Here is a 22,349-nt window from a genome sequence, read left to right as displayed (position 1 = left end):
GGAGCATGGGATTTCGCACAAAACAAACAAAGAGCCATATCATTTAAAATATACAATTTTTTTTGTATCACAACAGCAGATGTATTATAAAAGTTGTTACTTTTCTATTTTCTGAAACTGTACATGCATTCCACTACATTTAAACCCTTATAAAAATCAAATATAATGTACTCAAGTGGCAAACAATTTCTTTTTTTCTCCATTCCATTGTCCTTTACAACTGTCCTGGTTACTATGATGGTCATCCACAAATCCATTCTTAACAGTTGTTGTTTTAATTTGTTGTCATCTACAAACTTTGAATAAGGCTATATTACACCAGGTTACATCAGCACATGACAATAAACATGGATCTCGAGGTTTGAGAAGAGGCTATCATGACTTTTAGCCATCCAGCTGTCGTTGGTGTTTGGTTCTGTGTAAAGCTCTGTGCTTTAGATATATTATTTACTTTGCTTATATGCATACATTTACTGCCGGAACCAAACTGTACGTGTTATCATAGTAGCGTGCACAGTTTAAAGGTCAATAGTTGTCACGGGGGCACACCTGACAACGGTTCCTGGAACTCTGATTGCTGGGGGCGTCCCCTTGATTCCCCACACCGGACATCCGCCCTATTTAAGTTTTCCTGCATCAGCGCTCCATAAACCGGCATTAAAACGGTGAAATGCAAAGGGAGAAGTTTTTTGCGCTTAGACACTCTTGGTTTGATTTTGAAGAATGTCTTGGTCTTGATTTTTGGAGGCCTCTTGGTTGGAGGCCTCTATTATACATACACAAGACCTCTGTATGTAACGGTCTTGTGTTAGCGTGCATGTGTGGAGTGATCCCCGTGTGAGTGATCCCTGTGGAAACTGTCCCTGTTACCAAGTTCATTGTCCCTAAATAAAGCTCTATATGTTTGTTTGTCCAGTTTGTGTCCACGCCTGGGTCCTCCTCCTTTCTGGACAATAGTATTAGATTTTAAGGATGTTTTAGCATATTATAAAATTAAAAAATGACAGTAATTGTATGTGTTAAATTAAATTATTAGTAAGTAATGAGCACTTTTAGACATTAAAGTAATAAAAAAGAACATTTAAAAGCAAGACTATAAAACAAGGTCTATAAATGTCAGGATTGCCTGCAGCTGGGCTCCACACCGGAACCCAATCCTGACGCCCCATAAATGCCGGAAGTTTCCGCCCGTTCGGGGTCGCTGGCATTTTCGTGAACTCTATGCACGAACTTGACCTTGTTTAGTGTTATGTGTTTTGAGTTCTGGCAATCGCCACACGCCTACGGGTTAGTTTTAGTTTATCTGTATTTAAGTTTTCGGCCACCGCGCCATTGTTTCTTTGTATTTCTTTGTTTGTTATAATAAAACCCCCTTCCCAGCATGTCAAACCTCTGCGCTTCCTTCCCTCGTAAGTCCGTAGTCGTGACAGAATGCCAGCGACCCCCCCAAAAGCGCAGAGGTAGAAAGCAGAGGAGAAGAAACGCCGCGAAAGACGCAGCCCGGCGCGGCGAACGCGGACGCCAGACGAGAGACGCGCCGCCCGTTCTGGTGGAGCGTTTTCTCCCCGAGAAGCCGTGGTACGCGGCGCCGGGTGATGACGTCACCCCCGGGAAACTCCGCGAAACCCGGAAGCGACAACGTCGGCGGGTGAGTGGGCGGAGCGAGGACGTTGGCGTCGGCAGCAGCGAGGAAGTGACGTGGGCAGCGAGCGCAGAAGATGCGACCCCCACGATCTTCGGCATGTCGAGCCAAGAACTCTGCGCTCTGCTGGCAAGACTCCCCGTGGACTGGGACGACACGGACGACGACGAGAGCACGGGAGACGAGAGTTGGGCTCCGCCCATCGCACCAGTCTGCAATCGTCGCGAGGTCCGTGGGGACCCACGTCACTTCCAGGGGGGTGAGAAGCGTCAACGGCGGCGTTCGTCCAGCGAGGAGGTGGGCAGGCTCCAGCCCGAATGGCCAGAGTACTGTCCCTGGGAGTTGATCGCACCCTGGGTCCAGGATGTCCGCAGGGTGGACGACCCTCGGAGTCACAGGTGGGAGGACACGGATGACGAAAGCGACAATGACGTGGATTTTCGTTGGGCAGTCGGGGCCGGGATGGCTCCACCCAGCGCACGCGTCCGAGATTGTCGCGACATCCGTGAAGATCCACGTGACTTCCGAGGGTATGAGGTCGACACGGACCAACACGAGGATGACGCCGATTGGGCAGTCGGTGCCGGGATGGCTCCGCCCATCGTGCCCGTCCATGATCGTTGCGAGGTCCGTGGAAACCCACGTCAGTCCCAGAGGTGCGACAACAGTGAGGAGGAGGACAGCGATGTGGGGGTAAGCTGGTGGAACAGGGCAACAGGAGGTCGCCAGCCAGCAACTGCACTGCCGGAACTGCCTCACAGGGAAGATGCCCTCCCAGCTCCAGTCGCCGACCCGCCTTCCCTCTGCTCGGACGTTCCCCAGCTGAACGGCAGCGCATCACCAGCGCCCCCGCATGCTGGAGAAGATGTCCACCACCCCCCACGCCACACGCCCACCACCATCTCCAGCGACGTGCCCAGCCCCGTGTGGGACAGCCAAATGGTCCCAGGACCCTTCAGTGGGGTAGCAGACACTGATGAGACCATCACCATCCTCGCGTGTCTGCTTGGGTCAGCATGGGGCTGGAGCACAGCCCTCTGGCAGCAGGGAGAGACCGACAGGAGTTTTCGGGACTTCCAGCAGAGACTGAGGGCGGAGTTTGATCGGCCAGAGCCTGAGCCATGGATCGAACTCTGCCCCTCCACCACGTCCAGCGCCAGTCAGGATCCGGGGCAAGAAGACCAAGCACTGGCGGGCGACGAAAAGATCGCACCTCCCGAGATCCTGGCTGTGCCCCCTGAGGAGGTCCCGGAGAGCCCAGAGAGGGAGCCAGACGACCCTCTCTTCTGTCTGTCTCTGTCTGTGTGTGTGTGCGTGGCATATGTGTCCGTATGTCGCCCCCACTTCCCCTCTTTGTGTCCACCAGATGGCGACCCAGCCACGGAGCCGAACCCCAGGGAGGAGGTTCCTGACCCGAATGTGCTGGTCCAAGGTGAGGTGGACAAGCCCCAAGGTACCCCTAAGTCCAGCCGGGGGGGGTGCTCCCCCAAAGAATTTTTTGGGGGGGTGCAGTTCGGGTTGGGGACTCCTCCTGAGGGGAGGGTAGGTGGGGAAGCGATTGAGCTGGGTCCTCCGGTAGCCAGTGAGGAGGGCGGGCCAGGCATGGGCCTGCGTCTGCCTCCAAAGGGGTGGAGCGCCATAGAGCCCCCGGGTAGGCATGAGGACCCAGCTGGGACAGGCAGGAAGAGGGCCTGCTTGTCCCAACGGACGCAGAAGGGGCTAGCCGGATGGTCTGGCAATGCCTCCCCCTTGGCACCAGGGCCGGGCAGCGAGAGGGGCTGCATAGTCCCAGAAGGCACCAGCCTGGGGTGCCTGGAACAGTCGCCGGAGGTTCTGGGACAATCTCCCTGCGCGGTGCAGGGGGGGACACAAGACGTGTCAGAGGAGACGTGTGGAGACAGGGCCCACACGTACCCAGATGGATCGGCCCTGATTATTGTGTGCAGGTACGAGGGTCCGGGGCCGCCAAGCGGGACCACGCCGGGGAGCCAGGGCCGAGGGACCGGGGCCGCCAAGCGGGACCACGCCGGGGAGCCAGGCCGAGGGTCCGGGGCCGCCAAGCGGGACCACGCCGGGGAGCCAGGCCGAGGGACCGGGGCCGCCACGCCTGACCACGCCGGGGAGCCAGGCCGAGGGACCGGGGCCGCCACGCCTGACCACGCCGGGGAGCCAGGCCGAGGGACCGGGGCCGCCACGCCTTACCACGCCGGGGAGCCAGGCCGAGGGACCGGGGCCGCCACGCCTTACCACGCTGGGGAGCCAGGCCGAGGGACCGGGGCCGCCACGCCTGACCACGCCGGGGAGCCAGGCCGAGGGACCGGGGCCGCCACGCCTGACCACGCCGGGGAGCCAGGCCGAGGGACCGGGGCCGCCACGCCTGACCACGCCGGGGAGCCAGCCCGAGGGACCGGGGCCGCCACGCCTGACCACGCCGGGGAGCCAGCCCGAGGGACCGGGTCCTCCAAGGGGAGGATACAGCAGGGCAGGAGCCCTGTGGTTGCCGCCGTCCGCCCCGCCGCCTCCACTGATGGTACTGTTGGGGCTCCGAGGACGTAGCCCTTGGAGGGGGGGCTCTGTCAGGATTGCCTGCAGCTGGGCTCCACACCGGAACCCAATCCTGACGCCCCATAAATGCCGGAAGTTTCCGCCCGTTCGGGGTCGCTGGCATTTTCGTGAACTCTATGCACGAACTTGACCTTGTTTAGTGTTATGTGTTTTGAGTTCTGGCAATCGCCACACGCCTACGGGTTAGTTTTAGTTTATCTGTATTTAAGTTAAATCGTTTTCGGCCACCGCGCCATTGTTTCTTTGTATTTCTTTGTTTGTTATAATAAAACCCCCTTCCCAGCATGTCAAACCTCTGCGCTTCCTTCCCTCGTAAGTCCGTAGTCGTGACAATAAACTTGGATCTTAATCACTAGAAACTTGTGCTCACCACAGTCACCCTACCATGAGAAAATGGTGAGCAGTGATTGGCTGCCCCGTTTTTAAGAATAGTACTGTAGATTGGGCATCCACATTTATGATGGCTTGACTCTCTGCTACCCATGTCATCACACTGTATCTCTGTGATGGACTGCTGAAGTGCTGGGTGCTCTTTCAGCTGCTCTTCTGGAGATCTTTCACCAGGTTCTGCATCCTGTATGGAAATGGGAGACCCGCCACACTCCAACCTACTAACGTCTCCCGGATAAAACACAGCATGACGTATCTCTTCATAGAGATTCAACAAGTCAGATGAACAGGACATGTTATGGGATGTTTTGCTTGCAACTTGGTTATCGGATCCCTGCTGCTCCATGTCTGGAATACCGTTGTCTTTGCAGTCTGTGTTATACGGCTCTTCAATATCCCCATTCATTTCATCACCAGTTAGACAAACACTTTCATTTGACTGGTTTGTATTTGCTGTTAACAAGGAGCAGGAATATGAGGAGGAAACCAAGTCATTTCCCGGAACGGACACTGGTATGAACCCATGCCTCTGATTGGTTGACAAGAACCATTCTGTTTTCTTATTGGCTACCATCAGGGAGGTCTTGCTTTGATAGGTGTCCTTGCCATTGTGAAATATGGTGAAGTCTGAGTCCTGACCAGAGCAGTTCGTGCCTGCTCCAACGTCATGGCAGGTTTCTTCAGCACCAAGCGACAACTGGCCATTTGTCACCGTTTCACCAGGAACAGCATCAAGAACGTCTGTGCAGAACATGCTGCCATTCATAAGCATGGCAGATCCTGGAAAAGCAAAGAGCTCAGAAACATTGACCTTCAACAGACCAATGACAAAACATGCCAGGTTGTCATAAATGTCAACAAATCGATTTTTGCTTGTCTCTTTATTAATATAGGCTGCAATTAAAGAACAAGTTAATTGCTGTTCATTTTAATGAGTCAGTTTGTACCTGTTGCTTCATTGGCTAAATCGAGGCATGTGAGGCCTTTCTGGAGACAAGATCCAGGTCCGACTGGTCTGGATCCACTGAAAGTGAAAAGCACTCGGCTGAACAGGCCTGATTTGGCTTAAGAACTGTTTGTTGAAAGTGGCCACTTTCTCTTGCAATCGAGCCAAGTTTTGTTTAAATTTAAGGGCGGTTTGAGAGACACAAATTCACTAATGTTAAGATTTTCCTACAATTACCATTGTTTTTTTTTATATATTCATCAATATGATGTTGTGCTCTCACTGTGTCACCTTTTGGTGAAACTGTATGGATTTTGTTCTTCTTGTCTCACTGTAGCCTCTTTCTGCCCAGGGGTCAAACCAGGTTCAGAGGTCTGCAAGTGATGGAAAAACATTGCTTTCAGGTTTAATTTTAGACATTCACTAAAACAATATGAGAACTACTCTTACCATCTCACATCTCTCTTTTCTTGACCCTCTTATAATTGAGCCATTCTGGCCCAAGGGTCCTATGGCTTCTGCAGACACCTCACAGTGAAGGTCCTCCACAGCCATGACTGAATCATGATGTGTGACTGATGTCTGAAGTGGTGTTTCAATGCACCCCTCACCATAGAACCTCTCAGCATTGCACTGAGCTGAGTGGGCCATCAGTCTTGTGGGTTGATTCAGGGTCCTATATGCGAGTGGCATTAAAGTCTCCTCAGGAGGCTGAGTTTCCACCGAGATGCGTCTGGGCATTAGGGTGGAGGGCAGGGTGGCTGTGACAACACGGGCCACTCTCACAGGAACAGGTTCAGCTTCCCCCTCAGTCTGTTCCATCCAATCATTCTGAGGAAAAAATAGGTAGGAGGAGAAAAGTGGAGGAACAGATTGCTTTGAAAAAATGAAAGCTGCACCCATGATTTTTATAGTCATAATCTATATCTATAAAGATGTTTTGTCCCAATCTACAAGGAAAATATCACCCCTAATGCACAAAAAACAGACAAGAATCAACATAAAACAGACACACATGAAACCAAGCAAGGACTAGATGAGCCAAAACACTAGTTAAATGGTGAGGGAGAGACAAAACAAGATTAATGAAATAGAACCAAATCATCCTAGAATCAGTCCATACCAAAGGACGGCCTCTAGTGGCCAAGACTCGCCTGGGCACTGCTAATCACAACAAGTCTCAGTCATTTTGTGTGTGTAGTTAAAGATTATTGAACCATTTTTCTGTGGAAAGGCTATGTTAGAGAGTTTTCACCACTAAGCTTACTTTCATTCCATTACGTTCTGGAGACCCACACCCTGTTGACAAAAAGGTAAATGACATTTAATTTTGTGGTTCTGAGTTGAACAACTGGAGAAGTTAATGTCTGCATAGACACTTAAATCTTGTTTTACCAGTTTGAGTCCCACCCTGTTCACATCCAGGGATGATGTTGTTCACAACCTAGGGGAAAAGGAAAGAGGTATTATTCATTTTGTTATTAGTGGTAAAACATTATCACAGCTGAAAACCCCACAGACTAACAAAACCACCTCATAATATGGTTCCGCCCAGCAGTGCAGTTCTCTGATGTGATTGGCTTCCTGCAGATCTTGAGGTAATGGGGGACGGACTAGGCACTGCTGTGGCCCTGCCTGCTTGACAGAATTTAGAATAGAGAGAATGATATCACATGATGTTACTGGGCCATTCTCGTTGTGTTGATCCATCCACATGATCAATACATATTACAAATATTTTAAAATAAGTTTTCCTGGCTTACCACATCAAGCCCTGCAATTTCTTGGTCTGTTAATAACAAATGAATAATCTTAGCTTTTTTTTTGCTAAGCAGAAATACAAAATGGGAAAATATGTACATGAAATTAACACAATGTAAAGATAAGTATGTTATAATAAGTAATTATAAGCTTGCTTTCTACATTTAGGTGATATGGTTTGAAATACAGAATAACTGTACAATATCTTGAGTGCAAATGGAAACATATGCTTGCCTTTCTGGGTTAAATTACCTGCGTGTTGATCTAAGCCAAATATGAGCCTGAAGTGGTTCCTGTTTGCCTTCAGACCGCAGAGGATATCATCAATCATCCAGAGCTGCCTCTGTGCTCTCGACTGCTCCTGCAGTGAGAGTATAGTGGTCATGGTTACCAGTTTCCACACATCACTACGGCTTGAATGAATAAAAACGCTGGAAGGCCCACGTCATGACATGACGATGTACATGGCCATGACCATCATGCTTCCCACATAAAGTCACTGCTGCAGATAAAGGGACCAAACCCAGTTCACCCATTGAGCCATCTGGCTCTTGCACACACATTCATACCTACACACAGAACTGTGTACCTGGGGCATCGCAAAATGGCAGATGTGCTGGAGGTGGGAGTATAAAATTGAGAGTTCAGACTCAATTGTTTCATATTGACTCCACACATTCTCCATCACCTGCAACACACACACACCACACAACATGACATTTATAAGTTGTTACCATATGCACACACAGAAATATTATCCAACACCTAAAACGTAGCAGCTATGGTGACATACCATGAACAAGTCACAGAGCTGGGCTCGGATGGTGACCAGACCTTCCTGTAGTAGGGTCTTCTGGGACACCTGTGCATCTGGATGCTTCCACTCATCCAGCTGCATGCGGCTCATCTCCAGCGCTGCCTGGGTGTCGTCCTGCAGGTTGTTACACCAGCCAACCAATCACTGAGACCCTCGCATCTCCCATTTCCGGTGACAATTCAAACAATACCAATTATGGAATAATATGAACGCATTCCAAAAATGAACTCCAACTATAAGAACCTTTACTTCCTGGAGTTGGGACTGTTCTGCAGTGAGGGACTGGAGGAGTTTGTCACAACCACACAGTCGAGTCAGCAGACCCTGAACAGGAGGGACGTAATACAAGGGTTGCAATTTGACACATTATAAAAATTACAATATTTTTACAATTTTTCTGTTATCATCTTACATCAACGTTATTTTCCAGGATTCGGATTGGCTCAGTGTCCCGCTCGGTAAACATGTTGTACTTTGCAAGCTGAAACACAGAACTGCATCTTCATCATCTCTCACATATTGTTGTCAGGAACTGCAAACCTTTGGGCTGAGCAAATCCTATTCACTGCCAGTTCAAAAGTCTTTCCAACCAATTACCATAAAATATTATAGCTGGTATAATGTAGTTATTCCTACTCATTTGTTGGTATTTGGATATGCTGCATGCTTTGAATGTCCTGTAATACTTCCGTTTTTGGTGGTTTATGTCCTGCACTGTAAGCTACAGTAAAAATGCTAAAATCTGCTAAAAGATTGCATCCTTTAAAACTCTCATTTGCAACCTCAGACACAAAGACTCACTGTCAGGTCACCCACCGAAAAGGGGCTGTGATGCCGACGGAGGTAATGCGGAGCAGGGGATGAGGGGGTCGCTCTGTTTGGAGGTAGAGGAGGAAGACGGCTAATGAGTGAGACCTAAGGAGGGAGAGTTGAGAACTTCAGTACAGTTGCATTCAGATACACTGATGCGGTTTCTTTAAACAGAATTCATGGATTAATGAATTAATCTATGATGTGTTAGAAAGTTTTTGCTTTGTGTGTGTGTGTGTGTGTCTGGTTCTACCTTTGCAGCAGTTTTCCGTGTGTTGCTGTGAGGAGTGAAGGTGACAGAAGCCTGTAACAATGTAAAAAAAAAGAATAATTAATTTATGAGGAACTGATGAAGCTTTGCGTGTATGAGGTCCCGGGTTCAATCCCTGGAATTTTGGGGCAGTGGTGGCTTAGCGGTTAAGGAAGCAGCCCCATAACCAGAAGGTTGCCCGATCCGCCAAGGTGCCACCGATCAAAGCACCGTCCCCACACACTTTCACGGGTGATGGTTTAAAGCAGAGGAAACATTTCATTGTGTGCACCGTGTGCTGTATGTGTGTGTGAGTGAATGTGTGTATATATACAGTGTGTGTGTCTATTTTGTAAAACAAGTGATGGTTTTCTGTTAACAAGCATGTTTTCAAATGCTCTGAGATGCTTTATGTTTAATAGATTTAAAATTAGGATATTAAAATGAACTTCATGTTGATAATGCTCATATTGTGAATTTGTGTTTCTCACCCTGGGTGGGTGCCACCTCTCAGAGCTGGTATGGAACATGGCAGGCGACTCCTCGCAAGGCTGAATGTCGACTCTGCCAACTGGAGTGTGGGGACGAGAGCACAGGTGACCTCTGGGTGTCATAGGTCGTGAAGAGGTCGGAGGAGTAGCGAGGATAGGCAGGAAGGCATGAGAGTCATCTTCAATCCACTCCGCTGAAGAACTGGGCCACAGACATGACAAGAACAAATAATTAATAATTTGTAAAACTCATATGATTTTATGCACTGAAGGACCCTTCATTGACCCAAACCAGGCCTGAAGTCATGGCTTGCTGCTTGAGAAATCATATTTTTGCTTTATAATGGCTTGTGGATTTATTTGTAGAAAAGTGCATAAATTGACACCATCAGGTGAAAAGGTGAAAGTGAAGTGATCATTGTGATACACTGCACAGCACACGGTGACACAACGAAATGTGTCCTCTGCATTTTACTCATCCTTGGGAAGCCCATCCGCCATTTTCACCAGCAGTTGTGGCCCCACAGCCAGAGCAGCTGAGCTCAGCGCTGAAGCTAGCAGGACCATTGCAGCTGCTGCTGTCCCTGAGGGCCCATTCATTCACAGAACACCAGGGTTCAACAACTCTAGAGCCTCAAGGTCTAAATGCTGCCTGTTTGAAGGCTTGCCTGCACCTGTGAGTCAGGTGTTCTCGAAAGAAACACAAGGCATGGATTTGGATTCTGTGGTTCTGCTGGGGTGGTAGTAGCCTAGCGGGTAACACACTTACCTATGAACCAGAAGACCCAATATGAGACAATTGTTCAAATCCCACTTACTACCATTGTATCCCTGAGCAAGACATTTAACCCCCAGTTGATCCAGGGGGACTGTCCCTGTAACTACCAATTGTAAGTTGCTCTGGATAAGGGCGTCTGATAAATGCTGTAAATGTAAATGTAAATGCTGGTCACCTTCTTCTCATGCTCCATGTTTTTCCTGTGGCCTTGGGGTGAGGCCAACTTCTCCCTCCCTTGAGCTGGTTGGCTCGGTCGGGGCTGTATCCACTGGTGTCTCTGTATGGAGGGGTATGCAGGAGATGCACAGACTCACTGCTGCCTTCCATCTGGGAGAAGTCCTGGTAGCTAGAGCAACGCCTGGCAGACAGACACCACCATCTTCATCATCATGGTCTTTATTAGACGACTTGTAAACCATTAAATGATTATAATGGATATTTAATGGTTACCTGTTAGTACATTCAAACGCCATGTCTACTGATTGGTTGATCCCTCTGACCCGACTGTGCATGATCTCCTGACTGTCCTTACAGAATATGATGCACCTCCTAACACACAAACAAGTAGACACACACAAACACAGACTTATATGAAGGATCATGTGGACATGTAGTTATGAATGTTTGAAATTTTTTTTTTTTAATGTTCGTTGTTTGAGATTTGAGATGTGAACATTACTGAAAATCTGATGACAAGGTAAATAACACAGACACATGAAGACAAAGACACACACAAAAACACACACAAATTTCTGAAGTCAGTTCTGTGGTTCTTCTTGACACCTTTTCATGAAATTACCTGTATTGTTGTCCAGGGAAAATGTCACTGTGATTCAGGAATTGTCCTTGCAAAAATGTCCTAACTGTCGTTGCACTATATGTCTACAATAAACTGTCAGTATTCATTGACAGAGAAGAGAATACAATAAGTGTGCATGCCAACACTGCCATAAATAGATAGTCCCTACTGTGCATAATAAATATATAAAATATATTAAAATATATATCTCTATTTACGGCGTTGCTGTACTATGCAAACACCAACAAAATATTTGTTAATCACAGAACATAATTTAGTAGCAGTGGCATTTTTGCATTCAATCCATTGAGCATACTGCTGTGCACACAAATAGGTAGGGTCTTCTGCTCTAAGGACGGATCAGAAACATAAAGTGAATGCCATTTTATTTACAATATATTCAATAAAACATTTGTGCCAAGCAATAATACTTACAAAAGCCTGCCTCAGTAAATTCAGCAATTAAATAGGGAATAATAATGATCACCAGCAGTCCCAGTCCGCCCAGTCTGCCTCATGCCCTGAAACCAGGAACCGTTCTGAGCACAAGCAGGCCCAATGGTTGTTGCCACAGACAGCTGCATTTCCATAGCAACAGGGAGGGGACTGGGATGTCAAATATGTGGACAGGGATGCCATGTCATACGCGAGGTCGCATACACTTTTACACAGCTGAAGGGGAAATAAATAGAGGAAGCAGGGTAGTAGACTAGTGGGGCACAGAAGAACCAGAAGACCCAGGTTCAAATCCCACTTACTACCATTGTATCCCTGAGCAAGACACTTAACCTTGAGTGTCTGCAGAGGGGGACTGTTCCTGTAACTACTGATTGTAAATCGCTCTGGAAAAGGGCGTCTGATAAATGCCATAAATCTAAATGTAAATGTAAGCAGTGCTCTACAGTGACCAGCAGGTGATGCTAGAGAGATGACATAAAAATACACAAAAAATACACATGAGATGTGCTCTTCAGTCATTATTACAAATTATCACCTTTTACCAGTGTAATTCACTTTCTAATTCAATGTTAACTCAAAATTGTTTTCTAATGGCAATTTAGGTGGCTTCAACCTCAAACAATTCTTTGGACAAAATGCTTTTTCTTTTTTAAGAACATAGATTTTTAGAATCAAAGCTTGGTAATAATTCTTCATTAAGCACCAATCAAACTGTGATTGTTCTGTAAATGATTAGAATCTTCAGGTTAGTGCATTTATAAGGATTAGCGATCAGACCAATGCTTTTATGATATTGTTGAAGACTACTAGATTTTTTTCTAATCCTGTAAACTGGCAAAAGGAAGCCATTGTAAATATCATCTCATTACTGAACCATCTGTCTGACGCTGGTCTGAATGTCAAATTTGCAACTGATGTCAAAAGGACACATGCACAATGCTGTATGAATATTTCATCTCGGACTACAGCTGTGTGTATGTGGGAGTGTGAGAGAGATGTAGTGCGTGTAGCTACATGACATTGCGCAGAACAGAGACAAAGCCTGCTCTGTCTCCGCAGACACCCGGCATTAATGGTCTTTTTAGCGCGCTGCCCCTGTCCGTGCCAAATGACCTCCACACAGAGCGGGAGGGTGAGTGCGGAAAGAAGGGGAAAGCAGGAAAGATGCCAAGAGGAATTTTCCGAATGTTTCCTAACCCCCTCACAACACCCACTCCACACATCACACAGAGCTGCTGACAAATCCGCCAATCAAACCGCAACCGGAGGCTCGCCATTTCTGAGCCACTTGCACAACACATATGCATGTAAAATACACTCAACAAGGAACATACATTTTGCTGCGATTTTAATCTGAAATCTCTCTGTGATTTGATGCTATTGCATTGTCAGTAGGCAGAGAAAATACTTTAGAGGTTGAGGATTTGACCTCCTGACCTAAAGTGAATAATTCATCTGAGCAGCGATTCTGTGTTTTTTAGGCATGATTAATTCTATCATTTTCAGACAGTTATGTTCAAATAGTAGACATACTTATTAACTTTGAATAGCAGATTTACATAGAACCATAGAATCAATAGGCAAACATTTGTCTGTATAGCAGTAGCCATTATTGTCATCATTTGTCTGTTTTTTAATGCACTGACATTATTGTTTTTTAATGCTCTGATGCATTATTGCAACAATTCTGTTGCATGATCTCGGTCTCATGATCTATTTCATGATCGAAGACCATTGGCCACTTTAATGTGATTGCTGTTTTGCATCTCTCAGCACTATACAGTATGTTAAGGTATTAATTCAGACATTAGATGCCATATCTTGGACTTTGTAAAGGCTCCCAACACTCATAATGTCATGTAATCATCTAAATAATAGTCCGGCAATAGTAACATTTCTGCTAACACACTTGAAAAGTAATGTACACTTTTAACATTACATACATGATTAGACATTAAATAGATTTAAGTTCAGTGAGCCATGCAGTTTAAAGTGTTAGTTAATGTTAGCGTTCGTTATTGTACCTCTTTCTGATGTGTGTGTCTGGTGGTCTTCCCACAGCACGTCTAGAGAGGGAATAAGACTTACGTCCTACACTGGCCGTCTTTTTTCTTTCTCTCACTACCTATCTACACTGTCTGTAGAGACTCGATCTCGCCTTCTTTTCCTCACAGTGGTCCCTCTGTCCATCCACCCCTCCCATCCTCTGCCTGTGTGAATAAGTAGTCTGGGTTAGAGCTCACACACTTATCCACTTATTTGCTTATTCGCTCACTCTCTTACTCACTCACTCTAATGGTGGAATTGGAAAAATAATTATTTTGTTTGATTCAGGCCACCACATACAAGTCAGCAGCGATACATCAAGAAGCCCAGCAGATGGCGATGATGCTTAACAGATGAGCGGCGCATGAAATTGCTTTCCCCTGAACATCAAATCAATTTAACAATCTGAATGCTGCACAAAGGAATTGTAAAATGTACACTTAAAAAGAAATGTGCTATTTAGCTAGCAAATAATGCAAATAACACATTGGCCTCAAAACTCCTGTGTTGAATTTTAATACTGAGGTAATAAAACACAATGGTTAATTAACTTTAGATAGGATCGTCAGTCATCATTTAGCACAATTACTTGCTAGGTCCCTTCTCACTGCCTAAAACGTTACATTTACACAAAATGTGACTTGTGCTATGCATGCACATGCACATCCACAGATGTGAGAATGTATCAACAAAAATGATTTGTGAAAATTAAGAAGTACAAAATAATATTTCTTCTTATTACCATTAACATGGTCTCACATCAGTATGCATGCAAGTGTAAGTGTAGCAGCAGAATTAACAAATATGTATAACATAACATAATGTAACATCACTAAAATGCATGCATTATAATATCAATTGATTATGTAATTGCGTATGTCCTTTAGCAGCAAAACGTAAGTGACTGAATCAGACAATCATAATGATTGTTAGCTTAAGTGAGCTTATTTAGCGCTTTAAGGTGGACACTGTCCCACCTAATTCTGAAAGTCAGAATTAGCCCGACGTTACGCACAGAAAGTGGAGCAGGCGTCTGGCCCAGGGGAGGACATTCTGTGGACCGGCAGCAATAACTCAAGCCATCCCGATGTTACGGCCAAACCGACCACAGCAATTCACACCATCTTGACCCAACGGACCCTGAGCAATCTGCTCCTCTGACAAAAGCAACAGCAGAACACATGAGGCAATTCTGATATTGTACTGTACAATAAATAGCAGCTGTGTGTGTGTGTTCATGTTGCAGACATACATAAGCCTTATATTGTCCCTGACATGGAAACTTTTTTTACTAGGCTGAATTCATCTTAATTATTTATGTATTTTCATGGACAGTGATGCCACATACTCTTTCCTCAATGAGATGCACACGGTGAAATGCATTCAAATGTAGAACATTGACATGATTAGTCGGTTGGTTGGACCTGTAAGGTGGCACCATTTCTTTTCGGAGAATGATGATTAGGTTCAGGCTGCTGAACATGACCTTCAACAAATCACTCGTCTGCGTGTGCTGACATTCTGATGTGATATTTACAGAGTGGGAGAGGCCTGTCGGGTAAAGGGTTGTTAAGGTGGTGATAGATGAAATGAAGATCGTCAGCTGGAAAGGACAGGTTGGAACAAACTGACCCAAATGCCGATAAATGACCAATTAATCACAAAATAAATAGGGCATGGATGCTAATGGAACTTCTTTTGCAAAATATCACTTGCTGGCAGTATCATATCTGGCTAATTATGCTAAATGTGTCTGTCAACATAACAATACAATTAAGGCCTCTTTTAGAAAATTTAACAGTCATAGTTCAAGTGTTCATTGGCAGCATGCATTATTATTACATGAACCCAAAAACTGAGGTGAAGCAACCAGTGTTCTTGTTCAATCACTGTTAATTTCGTGAAGTTTGCTGTTTTAACATGCAACACCCCAGATGATGACCCCTCCATTTACGAGCCAAGCCAGTAGGGGCAGCGCCCCCAAATTAAATTCTGTTTAGGTCTCCGTACAACCTCCGTCTTTGCTGCCATACATGGACGTCCCTCACAACATTCTTACATGAAGGGTGCCGTACATCCCCGTGACCCACTTCTAGTGCAGGCACACAACATATGAGACCATATACTTACCACTACAGTCACAATCAAAAAATGTCCTTATGAGTGGTGGAGCCTAGGCAGCATGGTCCAGTACTGTAGCACAGATTGCAGAAAACCATAATGCTGGCCATGATAAGTAGGTGGAAAAGCATAGCAAACATGATAAAGCAATTATTTTCAATAATTTACATTTACAGCATTTATCAGACGTCGTTATCCAGAACGACGTACAATCAGTAGTGATACGGACAGTCCCCCCCTGGAGCAACTTAGGGTTAAGTGTCTTGCTCAGGGCCACAATGGTAGTAAGTGAGATATGAACCTGGGTCTTCTGGTTCATAGGCAAGTGTGTTACCCTGTTCAGGGACGTATGCTGTTTTTCAGAACATAAAGTGTTGGATGTTTTTCTGTTCATTGTGTCACATTACTCATAGTGTATATAATGACAATTATTTTCTGAAATTTCCGGAGAAATATCGTTGCTGCCTATTTCTTAGCTACAAATCTTAATGTGGTGTCCATAATGAACATCTGTACCATTGGGTTTAACTGGATCTGCTGACTCACTGTTCCTTTTAGCAAATTACATTACAGATTTTAGGTTCTTGCTGACTAAGAATTCCTGACCATTGCCCAGAAGCACAAACAGGATCTTCTCCTTGCAAAAATTTGACCTCCTTCCTCACTTCTCTCTCTGCTCTGCATACTGCAGTCTGGTTACCTGATGAGAGAAGTCTGCTGTGTCCAGATGAGGACACACCTCATCAGCCGCATGAAACACTCTGACCCCTCCTTTTTATGAGGTTCATCTGATCTGAAAGTGAGATGGGGCCTAACTTTCGAATTCTTCAGGAGTTGAACCTTCTGGAGTTGATAAAAAGAAATGCAAAATGTGAATATGCGTTTTTGCTTAACAAAAAAGGTGAAATAACTGAAAACGTGTTTTATAATCTAGTTTCTTTGCTCTGATTACTGCTTTGCACAGTCTTGGCATTCTCTCAATGAGCTTCAAGAGGTCGTCACCTGAACAGTCTTGAAGGAGTTCCCAGAGGTGTTTAGCATTTGTTGGCCCCTTTGCCTTCACTCTGTGGTCCAGCTCACCCCAAACCATCTGGACTGGGTTCAGGTCTGGTGACTGTGGAGGCCAGGTCTCAACTTTTGGTTAAGTACGTAACTCCACATGTGTTCATTGATAGTGATGCCTTCAGTGAGAATCTACCAATGCAAATGGTCATGAAAATAAAGAAAGCACACTGAATGCGAAGGTGTGTACTGTACATTATATGTATCTATGTACATTTATTACTGTATCTAAGGATACAGTTGTTATTACACAGTCAATATGGCTAACAGTAACTTTTTAAATAATTCATTGATGTCATTCTACTTCATATTAAAGACATATTGATTTTCTGTTTTTAAAAACTTATATAAATTTATATACAACATATATACATGTTGACTGCAAATGGATTGAGTTTAACATCTGTTGAAGTCACGTCAGTCTCTGGTGACAATATATATATGTTTATGTGACGTGGGCCTCATCTTGTATTTTTACCCCCCCACCCTCATAAAACCAGGCAGCCAGACCCCACATTGAAAAAAAAAAACACTGCAACTATGTGTACTTGCCATTTACTCCAAAGTGTTTTATTATTGTAGTTTATTAAGCTTACTTGCTTATTTTGAGGAGCCAACGAGTTGTTTAACATTTTGACAACTCGAAATTATAAACTCAGAAAACCTGGAAAAAATGTGAACAACTAGCTACATATCAGAAGTTCTTCCGCTGATGTGTCTCCAATGATACATTTCAAAATGTAGAATAAAAGAATGGACTTTTTTTAGGGATGATAAACGAAACACAGATTATTTAGAGTGCTGTGTCATGGCAACCATTTTGGATCATCACGTGCATCTGTACAATTTATATAGGCCTCTGAAGGACAGGTGGGATTTGAAGTGGGTTAACACGAGGCTCTGTTTACATGTATGCCCTTATATCAAAGACATGTTTCTCCTTAAAAGACAAGCCACAAACAAGAGGAGCTGAGCGAGGAGGCGTCAAGGACAAAAATTCATTTGAACACAAAATTTTATTTCACTGCATTTGTATCCTTGTTTTAATGCAGTGTAAAGCAGCTGTCTGGTGATTCAGAAAACATTTTTACTCCAACATAGCATAGATTTACTTAATACCTCCTTTCTTAACCTCCTTTCTTTAATGTGACTTATAGCCCCTGGCATTTGTAAAATCTGAAAAGCTTTCATATAGCCTTCCAAGCGTGTTCATGTGATCTTGAGAGCTCTTAACCCAGTTTTCTCATTGGAGCAGCTGTGCAGGCCTGTGCAAGATGAGGAGAAGCTGGTGGATTTACTTGTCCATCTGGCATGCTTCTGAATGGTACAAGTCTGACAGCTAAAGTGATCATTCTCAAAAGGCTTCAAAAGAGTTTTGAATTCCTCCTGAAGGTTTGTAAGATATATACGGTGGAGGCCAAAAGTTTGGACACACCTTCTCATTCAAATTCATAGTTTTGATGCCTTCAGTGAGAATCAACCAATGTAAATGGTCATGAAAATAAAGAAAACACATTGAATGAGAAGTTGTGTCCAAATGTTCCCCCTGTACTGTATATATTTTCCCCATAATTTATTTCCAAGTTACTTATATATCAATATAATATTTATTGGGCTTTATGCAGGACTTTGTGGTACCCCACAGACCCTCATTCTGCTTGCATCACCACCCTCTTTAAATTATGATCTGACACCTGACATACCACCACAGCATAGCATTAACAAAACTGACATCCGTATCATGGGTATACCTGTCCAAGGTCAATAGCATGTGTGCATGCATATGTTTAATGGCCACTATAAAATTACATACAAGCAAGAATTTGTGAAGTAGTTTTAATTTTAGCCTTTGTCAAAAGTAAGACAGGATTAATCAGATTATAAATCCTTAGATAAGAGACACAGGCTTCCAAAACACCACTAAACCCCAAAATATGTGGACAGCATATCTCATAAGTGAATCTACATATTTATTGTGGTCTTGCCAAAAGTGGACAATTTATTAGAGCTCCCCCAAAACAGGCGGCTTTCAAGGGACCTTGCAGCCTTATCAGGGCTGCCGAACTCCCTTTAGCTTTGAACTATCGACTTAATCTATATTTGATTATTGATTTTTTTTCCCCCGAATTGATGAATGGCAAGGAAATTGTTCCTGTAATGTCCTTGAACACTGCTATGGTCCATATTCCCTGTAACCTTGACCCTGACTTGGAGAAGTAGGTTCAGGTAATGGATGGATGATTGAGACATTCACCAAGAGAGAGAGGGATAAGTCGCTTATTGCACACACACAAATTTGGATGATACTGGTTATCTTAACACCAACCCCCCAAACCCCGCCTCCACCGCCACAAGTGTCACAGCTCTATAAAAGAGATGACAGATGAAGACGGAGCCAAGGAGGACAGAAGACCAAAAAGAGCAGGGAATTCACCATGCCTTTTCAGAAGCCCAGCAACACATATCATCCCAACGTCCCTGAAGCCACCAATTAAACTTAATATTAATCAAACAGAAGCAAATTTGCATTCCTCCTCATTCCATTCCTTATTTGTGCAGGAAAGAAACCAAAGTCTGCATGTGGCTTCACAGGTACAGTATAGGCTTGCTTAAAAAATCCTCCAATTTTCACTAGTTCACCACAGTAACGGTACGTCTGTCCTAATTACAGAGAACCTTCCAGTCTACGAGCTAAACATTGCAGAACCTACATGCCGAGCTGACCTCCTGAAATGTGAGAAATTCGAGAGGAAAAGTCTTCTCCCAGCAGACCTTTGATATATAACTCTTAATCTTTTTCCAGATTGGATCAACCTCTCGCTGGATGACAGAACAGCCAATAAGCTTCTGTGGATCACAGAGGGTGGAGCCAGAGTGTGTCGAATGGCCAATGAGGTGTGTCCTTATCTGGACAGACCAGAGAGATACGAGTTTTATCCTCAGGTAAACATATCTCTGGTGTGTTTTACATGTAGCTCTGCCAATTTGGCAGATTTTTTGGCTGATTTCATTTCTCTGTGTCTTAGGTTCTGTGTAAAGAGTGTGTGTGGGCTTCCCGTGGTTACTGGGAGGTGGACTACACCGGCTGGGTTGTGGTCGGGGCAGCTCATGAAGGAGCGGGGAGGAGGGGAGGTGACGGCCCTTGCGGTCTGGGGGAGAACGAGGAGTCCTGGGGGCTGGGCTGGGGTGGATCCTGCTATCAGGCCTGGCACAACGGAGCCAGTTTAGATGTGCAGGGCGTCCCCCGGTCCTCCACCATCGGAGTGTATCTGGACCAACCCGCGGGCGTCATCAACTTCTACGCTGTGGAGTCTGTAGAGGAGGAAGAGGAGAGCAGAGGGAGGAAGGAGGTGAAACTGCTGCATAGTTTTAGGAAGCCCATCAATGATAAGATCCTGCCGGGCTTCTGGGTAGGGATGCAGTCTTCCTGTGTCATCGTCAAGAGAGCCGAGTCAGCAGAACTGAGCCACTGAACTTCATCAGGCTAAAAGCTTTAATTATTTAGATTTAGGAAGGATGGGAGAGCACAACTACTTGGCTCGCTGGGAATAAACAACGTACTTATATTATATTTTTATATTTAAAAGTAGTAAATGTAAAGAAATATATTCATGCATATGAAATGATTGTCTCAACTACTGAACATGATAATGCAATTGTGATATCAATAAAGAAAAAACACAAATTCATAGTTCATTGTATAAAATTATTATTTTAAAAGGTTGCTGTGGTAATGCTGCAAATGGTATAGCAAATTTGAGAATACAAATAGAAAAATATACTATTTAAGCAATAAAGCATTTCTATAATCACATAGGCTTTTTTCAAAGTAGCTTTCTTAAATACTACTTATACAATTATGTACAAAATCCTAAAAAGCAACATGCAGCTTTTTACCTTTGTTGTGAGTTGAATCCACTTGAACAGCTATCTGTGAACAATGTTAAAAACTGACAGAAATGTTATCATTACAAAATTATTTCAATATAAAATATTTAATAATAAATTATTATTCCTTTTACATATACGTTTAACCTGTTTAATTTGTGGCTAAACTTGTGGTTATATAGACTATTATATGTTATATATATGTAGTTATTTATACTAAAACACACACTTTCCATAACACTGGGTGCAGGGTGGGACACACACACCATTTACTCACACACTCACACATATAGACAATTTTCCCACATACAGGAGGAAACCAGAGAACCTGGAGGAAACCATTGCAGGGAGAGCATGCAAAACTGCAGCTGGGATTTGAACTCACAACCTTGGAGGTGTGAGGTCACCGTGTCTCAATTAAATGTAGGTGTCAATACCATGTATGTCTCGAACTACATTGAGTACCAATGAGGTCACCCTCTGACGGCTCTCAGGTTGATGAAGCAGCTCTGACCCCCCTGTTCTGATAATGTCGGCAATGCCCAGAATAAAATTTCTACATTTTTTAAAGATGTGTATCATATCAAAGTACTTAATATTTTGCTGAGCGATTTAAAATACCCCGATTTCAGTGTCCTCCCTGCAATTAGGCATGAATGATTATTAGCAATGATGTTATTTAAACATATCTAGTGAGAAAGTGTGTGTGTGTGTGTGTGTGTGTGTGTATGCACACTATTCACTACAAGGTTACGCAGTATATAGTAACAGAGAGAAACACAACACGAATCTTGCTCGATACACTGCAGTGGAATTTAGGGCAGAGTCTGAGTATGTGTGTGTGTGTTTGTGTACATTGATGTCCATGTGATGGTGGTTATTCTTAAACCAAAACAGCATGTGAATTTTTATGGTCTGATGTGACCTATAGCACTCTACAGCATTGTCGGACCACTGAGAAATTACTTGTGACTTAAATATTGGCTCCATTATGTATCCAGTCAGGAAAGAGACTGGGACGAGTCAAAATCCTTCAGCTCCTTAATATCCTGATGAAATCAGCTCTTGCTTCAAACAGATTTGTGAAATCATGCCCAAATAACCATACTTTTTATCAAATAAATGAATTAATTACAGTTTCACTAACTGATAGAGGGCAAAAACTGTGAGCTCTTTTACCAAAATATTATGCGCCATTTTGGAGAGCATGAGAGTTTTGAGATTGCCAAGTAAGTACCAATGCATCCTGGAAAGTGTGAAAGGCATGGGATTTGGTACGATTTAAAGCATCCTACATGCTGAAGTGTAGGGATTTGATGATGTGACATTCTCCAAATTCATCCTTGACCTTTTTCATACCTGTGATTTTCAGCTCAGGTTCTGAGCCTAAACACCCAATCACCTCTGCAGAGACGAATCAGCCTCAATAGGGGTGGTAGTATCCTATTGTTTAACACATTCACCTATGACCCTGACAACCACTAAGTCCCAGGTTCAGAGCCCACTTGTGTCCCTGAGCAAGAC

The 22,349-nt window shown here is 44.4% G+C and overlaps 2 protein-coding genes across 13 annotated transcripts; one reads left to right on the top strand and one right to left on the bottom strand.

Moving 5' to 3' along the window:
* Positions 1-39: 39 nt before the first annotated feature.
* plekha4 (pleckstrin homology domain containing A4) lies at positions 40-13,987 on the bottom strand. 12 transcript variants are annotated; one of them, XM_028969494.1, is made up of 22 exons: positions 13,733-13,987; positions 11,250-12,169; positions 11,116-11,136; positions 10,901-10,932; positions 10,626-10,808; positions 9,673-9,874; positions 9,185-9,235; positions 8,938-9,036; positions 8,534-8,602; positions 8,365-8,445; positions 8,098-8,235; positions 7,894-7,992; positions 7,557-7,665; positions 7,307-7,332; positions 7,077-7,181; positions 6,939-6,987; positions 6,811-6,842; positions 5,994-6,374; positions 5,835-5,917; positions 5,545-5,621; positions 4,545-5,377; positions 40-1,114 (listed from the first exon to the last, which is right to left on the bottom strand). In XM_028969494.1, exons 4-21 carry the CDS (start codon positions 10,921-10,923, stop codon positions 4,560-4,562), a joined length of 2,625 nt encoding a protein of 874 aa, XP_028825327.1. In that variant the 5' UTR covers positions 10,924-10,932; positions 11,116-11,136; positions 11,250-12,169; positions 13,733-13,987; the 3' UTR covers positions 40-1,114; positions 4,545-4,559. The 12 variants fall into 12 exon arrangements, with proteins under 12 accessions (XP_028825327.1, XP_028825318.1, XP_028825319.1 ...); XM_028969485.1 differs by having other exon boundaries at positions 11,116-11,598; positions 11,685-12,169; XM_028969486.1 differs by having other exon boundaries at positions 11,116-11,598; positions 11,685-11,770.
* LOC114768057 (tripartite motif-containing protein 16-like protein) lies at positions 12,723-20,410 on the top strand. Its single transcript, XM_028960135.1, has 5 exons — positions 12,723-12,840; positions 19,497-19,529; positions 19,609-19,671; positions 19,741-19,880; positions 19,964-20,410. The coding sequence occupies exons 1-5, from the start codon at positions 12,723-12,725 to the stop codon at positions 20,408-20,410; spliced, it is 801 nt and encodes a 266-aa protein (XP_028815968.1).
* Positions 20,411-22,349: the final 1,939 nt, after the last annotated feature.

Source organism: Denticeps clupeoides, chromosome 2 (assembly GCF_900700375.1).
Source record: "Denticeps clupeoides chromosome 2, fDenClu1.1, whole genome shotgun sequence".
Lineage (NCBI taxonomy): Eukaryota > Metazoa > Chordata > Actinopteri > Clupeiformes > Denticipitidae > Denticeps > Denticeps clupeoides.
The sequence above is the reverse complement of the archived record's forward strand: the minus strand, read 5'-3'. Positions and strand labels throughout refer to the sequence as shown.

Bases quoted from the DNA above. Each gene is read 5' to 3' on its own strand.
- plekha4 (XM_028969485.1), bottom strand. From the start codon at position 11,166: ATGTGTCTGTGTTATTTACCTTGTCATCAGATTTTCAGTAATGTTCAC. The intron at 7,666-7,893 runs GTACACAGTTCT...CTCTCACTGCAG, and splicing joins GCCATTTTGCGATGCCCCAG to GAGCAGTCGAGAGCACAGAG. The intron at 7,182-7,306 runs GTAAGCCAGGAA...AATTCTGTCAAG, and splicing joins AAATTGCAGGGCTTGATGTG to CAGGCAGGGCCACAGCAGTG.
- LOC114768057 (XM_028960135.1), top strand. From the start codon at position 12,723: ATGACATTGCGCAGAACAGAGACAAAGCCTGCTCTGTCTCCGCAGACA. The intron at 12,841-19,496 runs GTGAGTGCGGAA...TTATTTGTGCAG, and splicing joins CCTCCACACAGAGCGGGAGG to GAAAGAAACCAAAGTCTGCA. The intron at 19,881-19,963 runs GTAAACATATCT...TCTGTGTCTTAG, and splicing joins GATACGAGTTTTATCCTCAG to GTTCTGTGTAAAGAGTGTGT.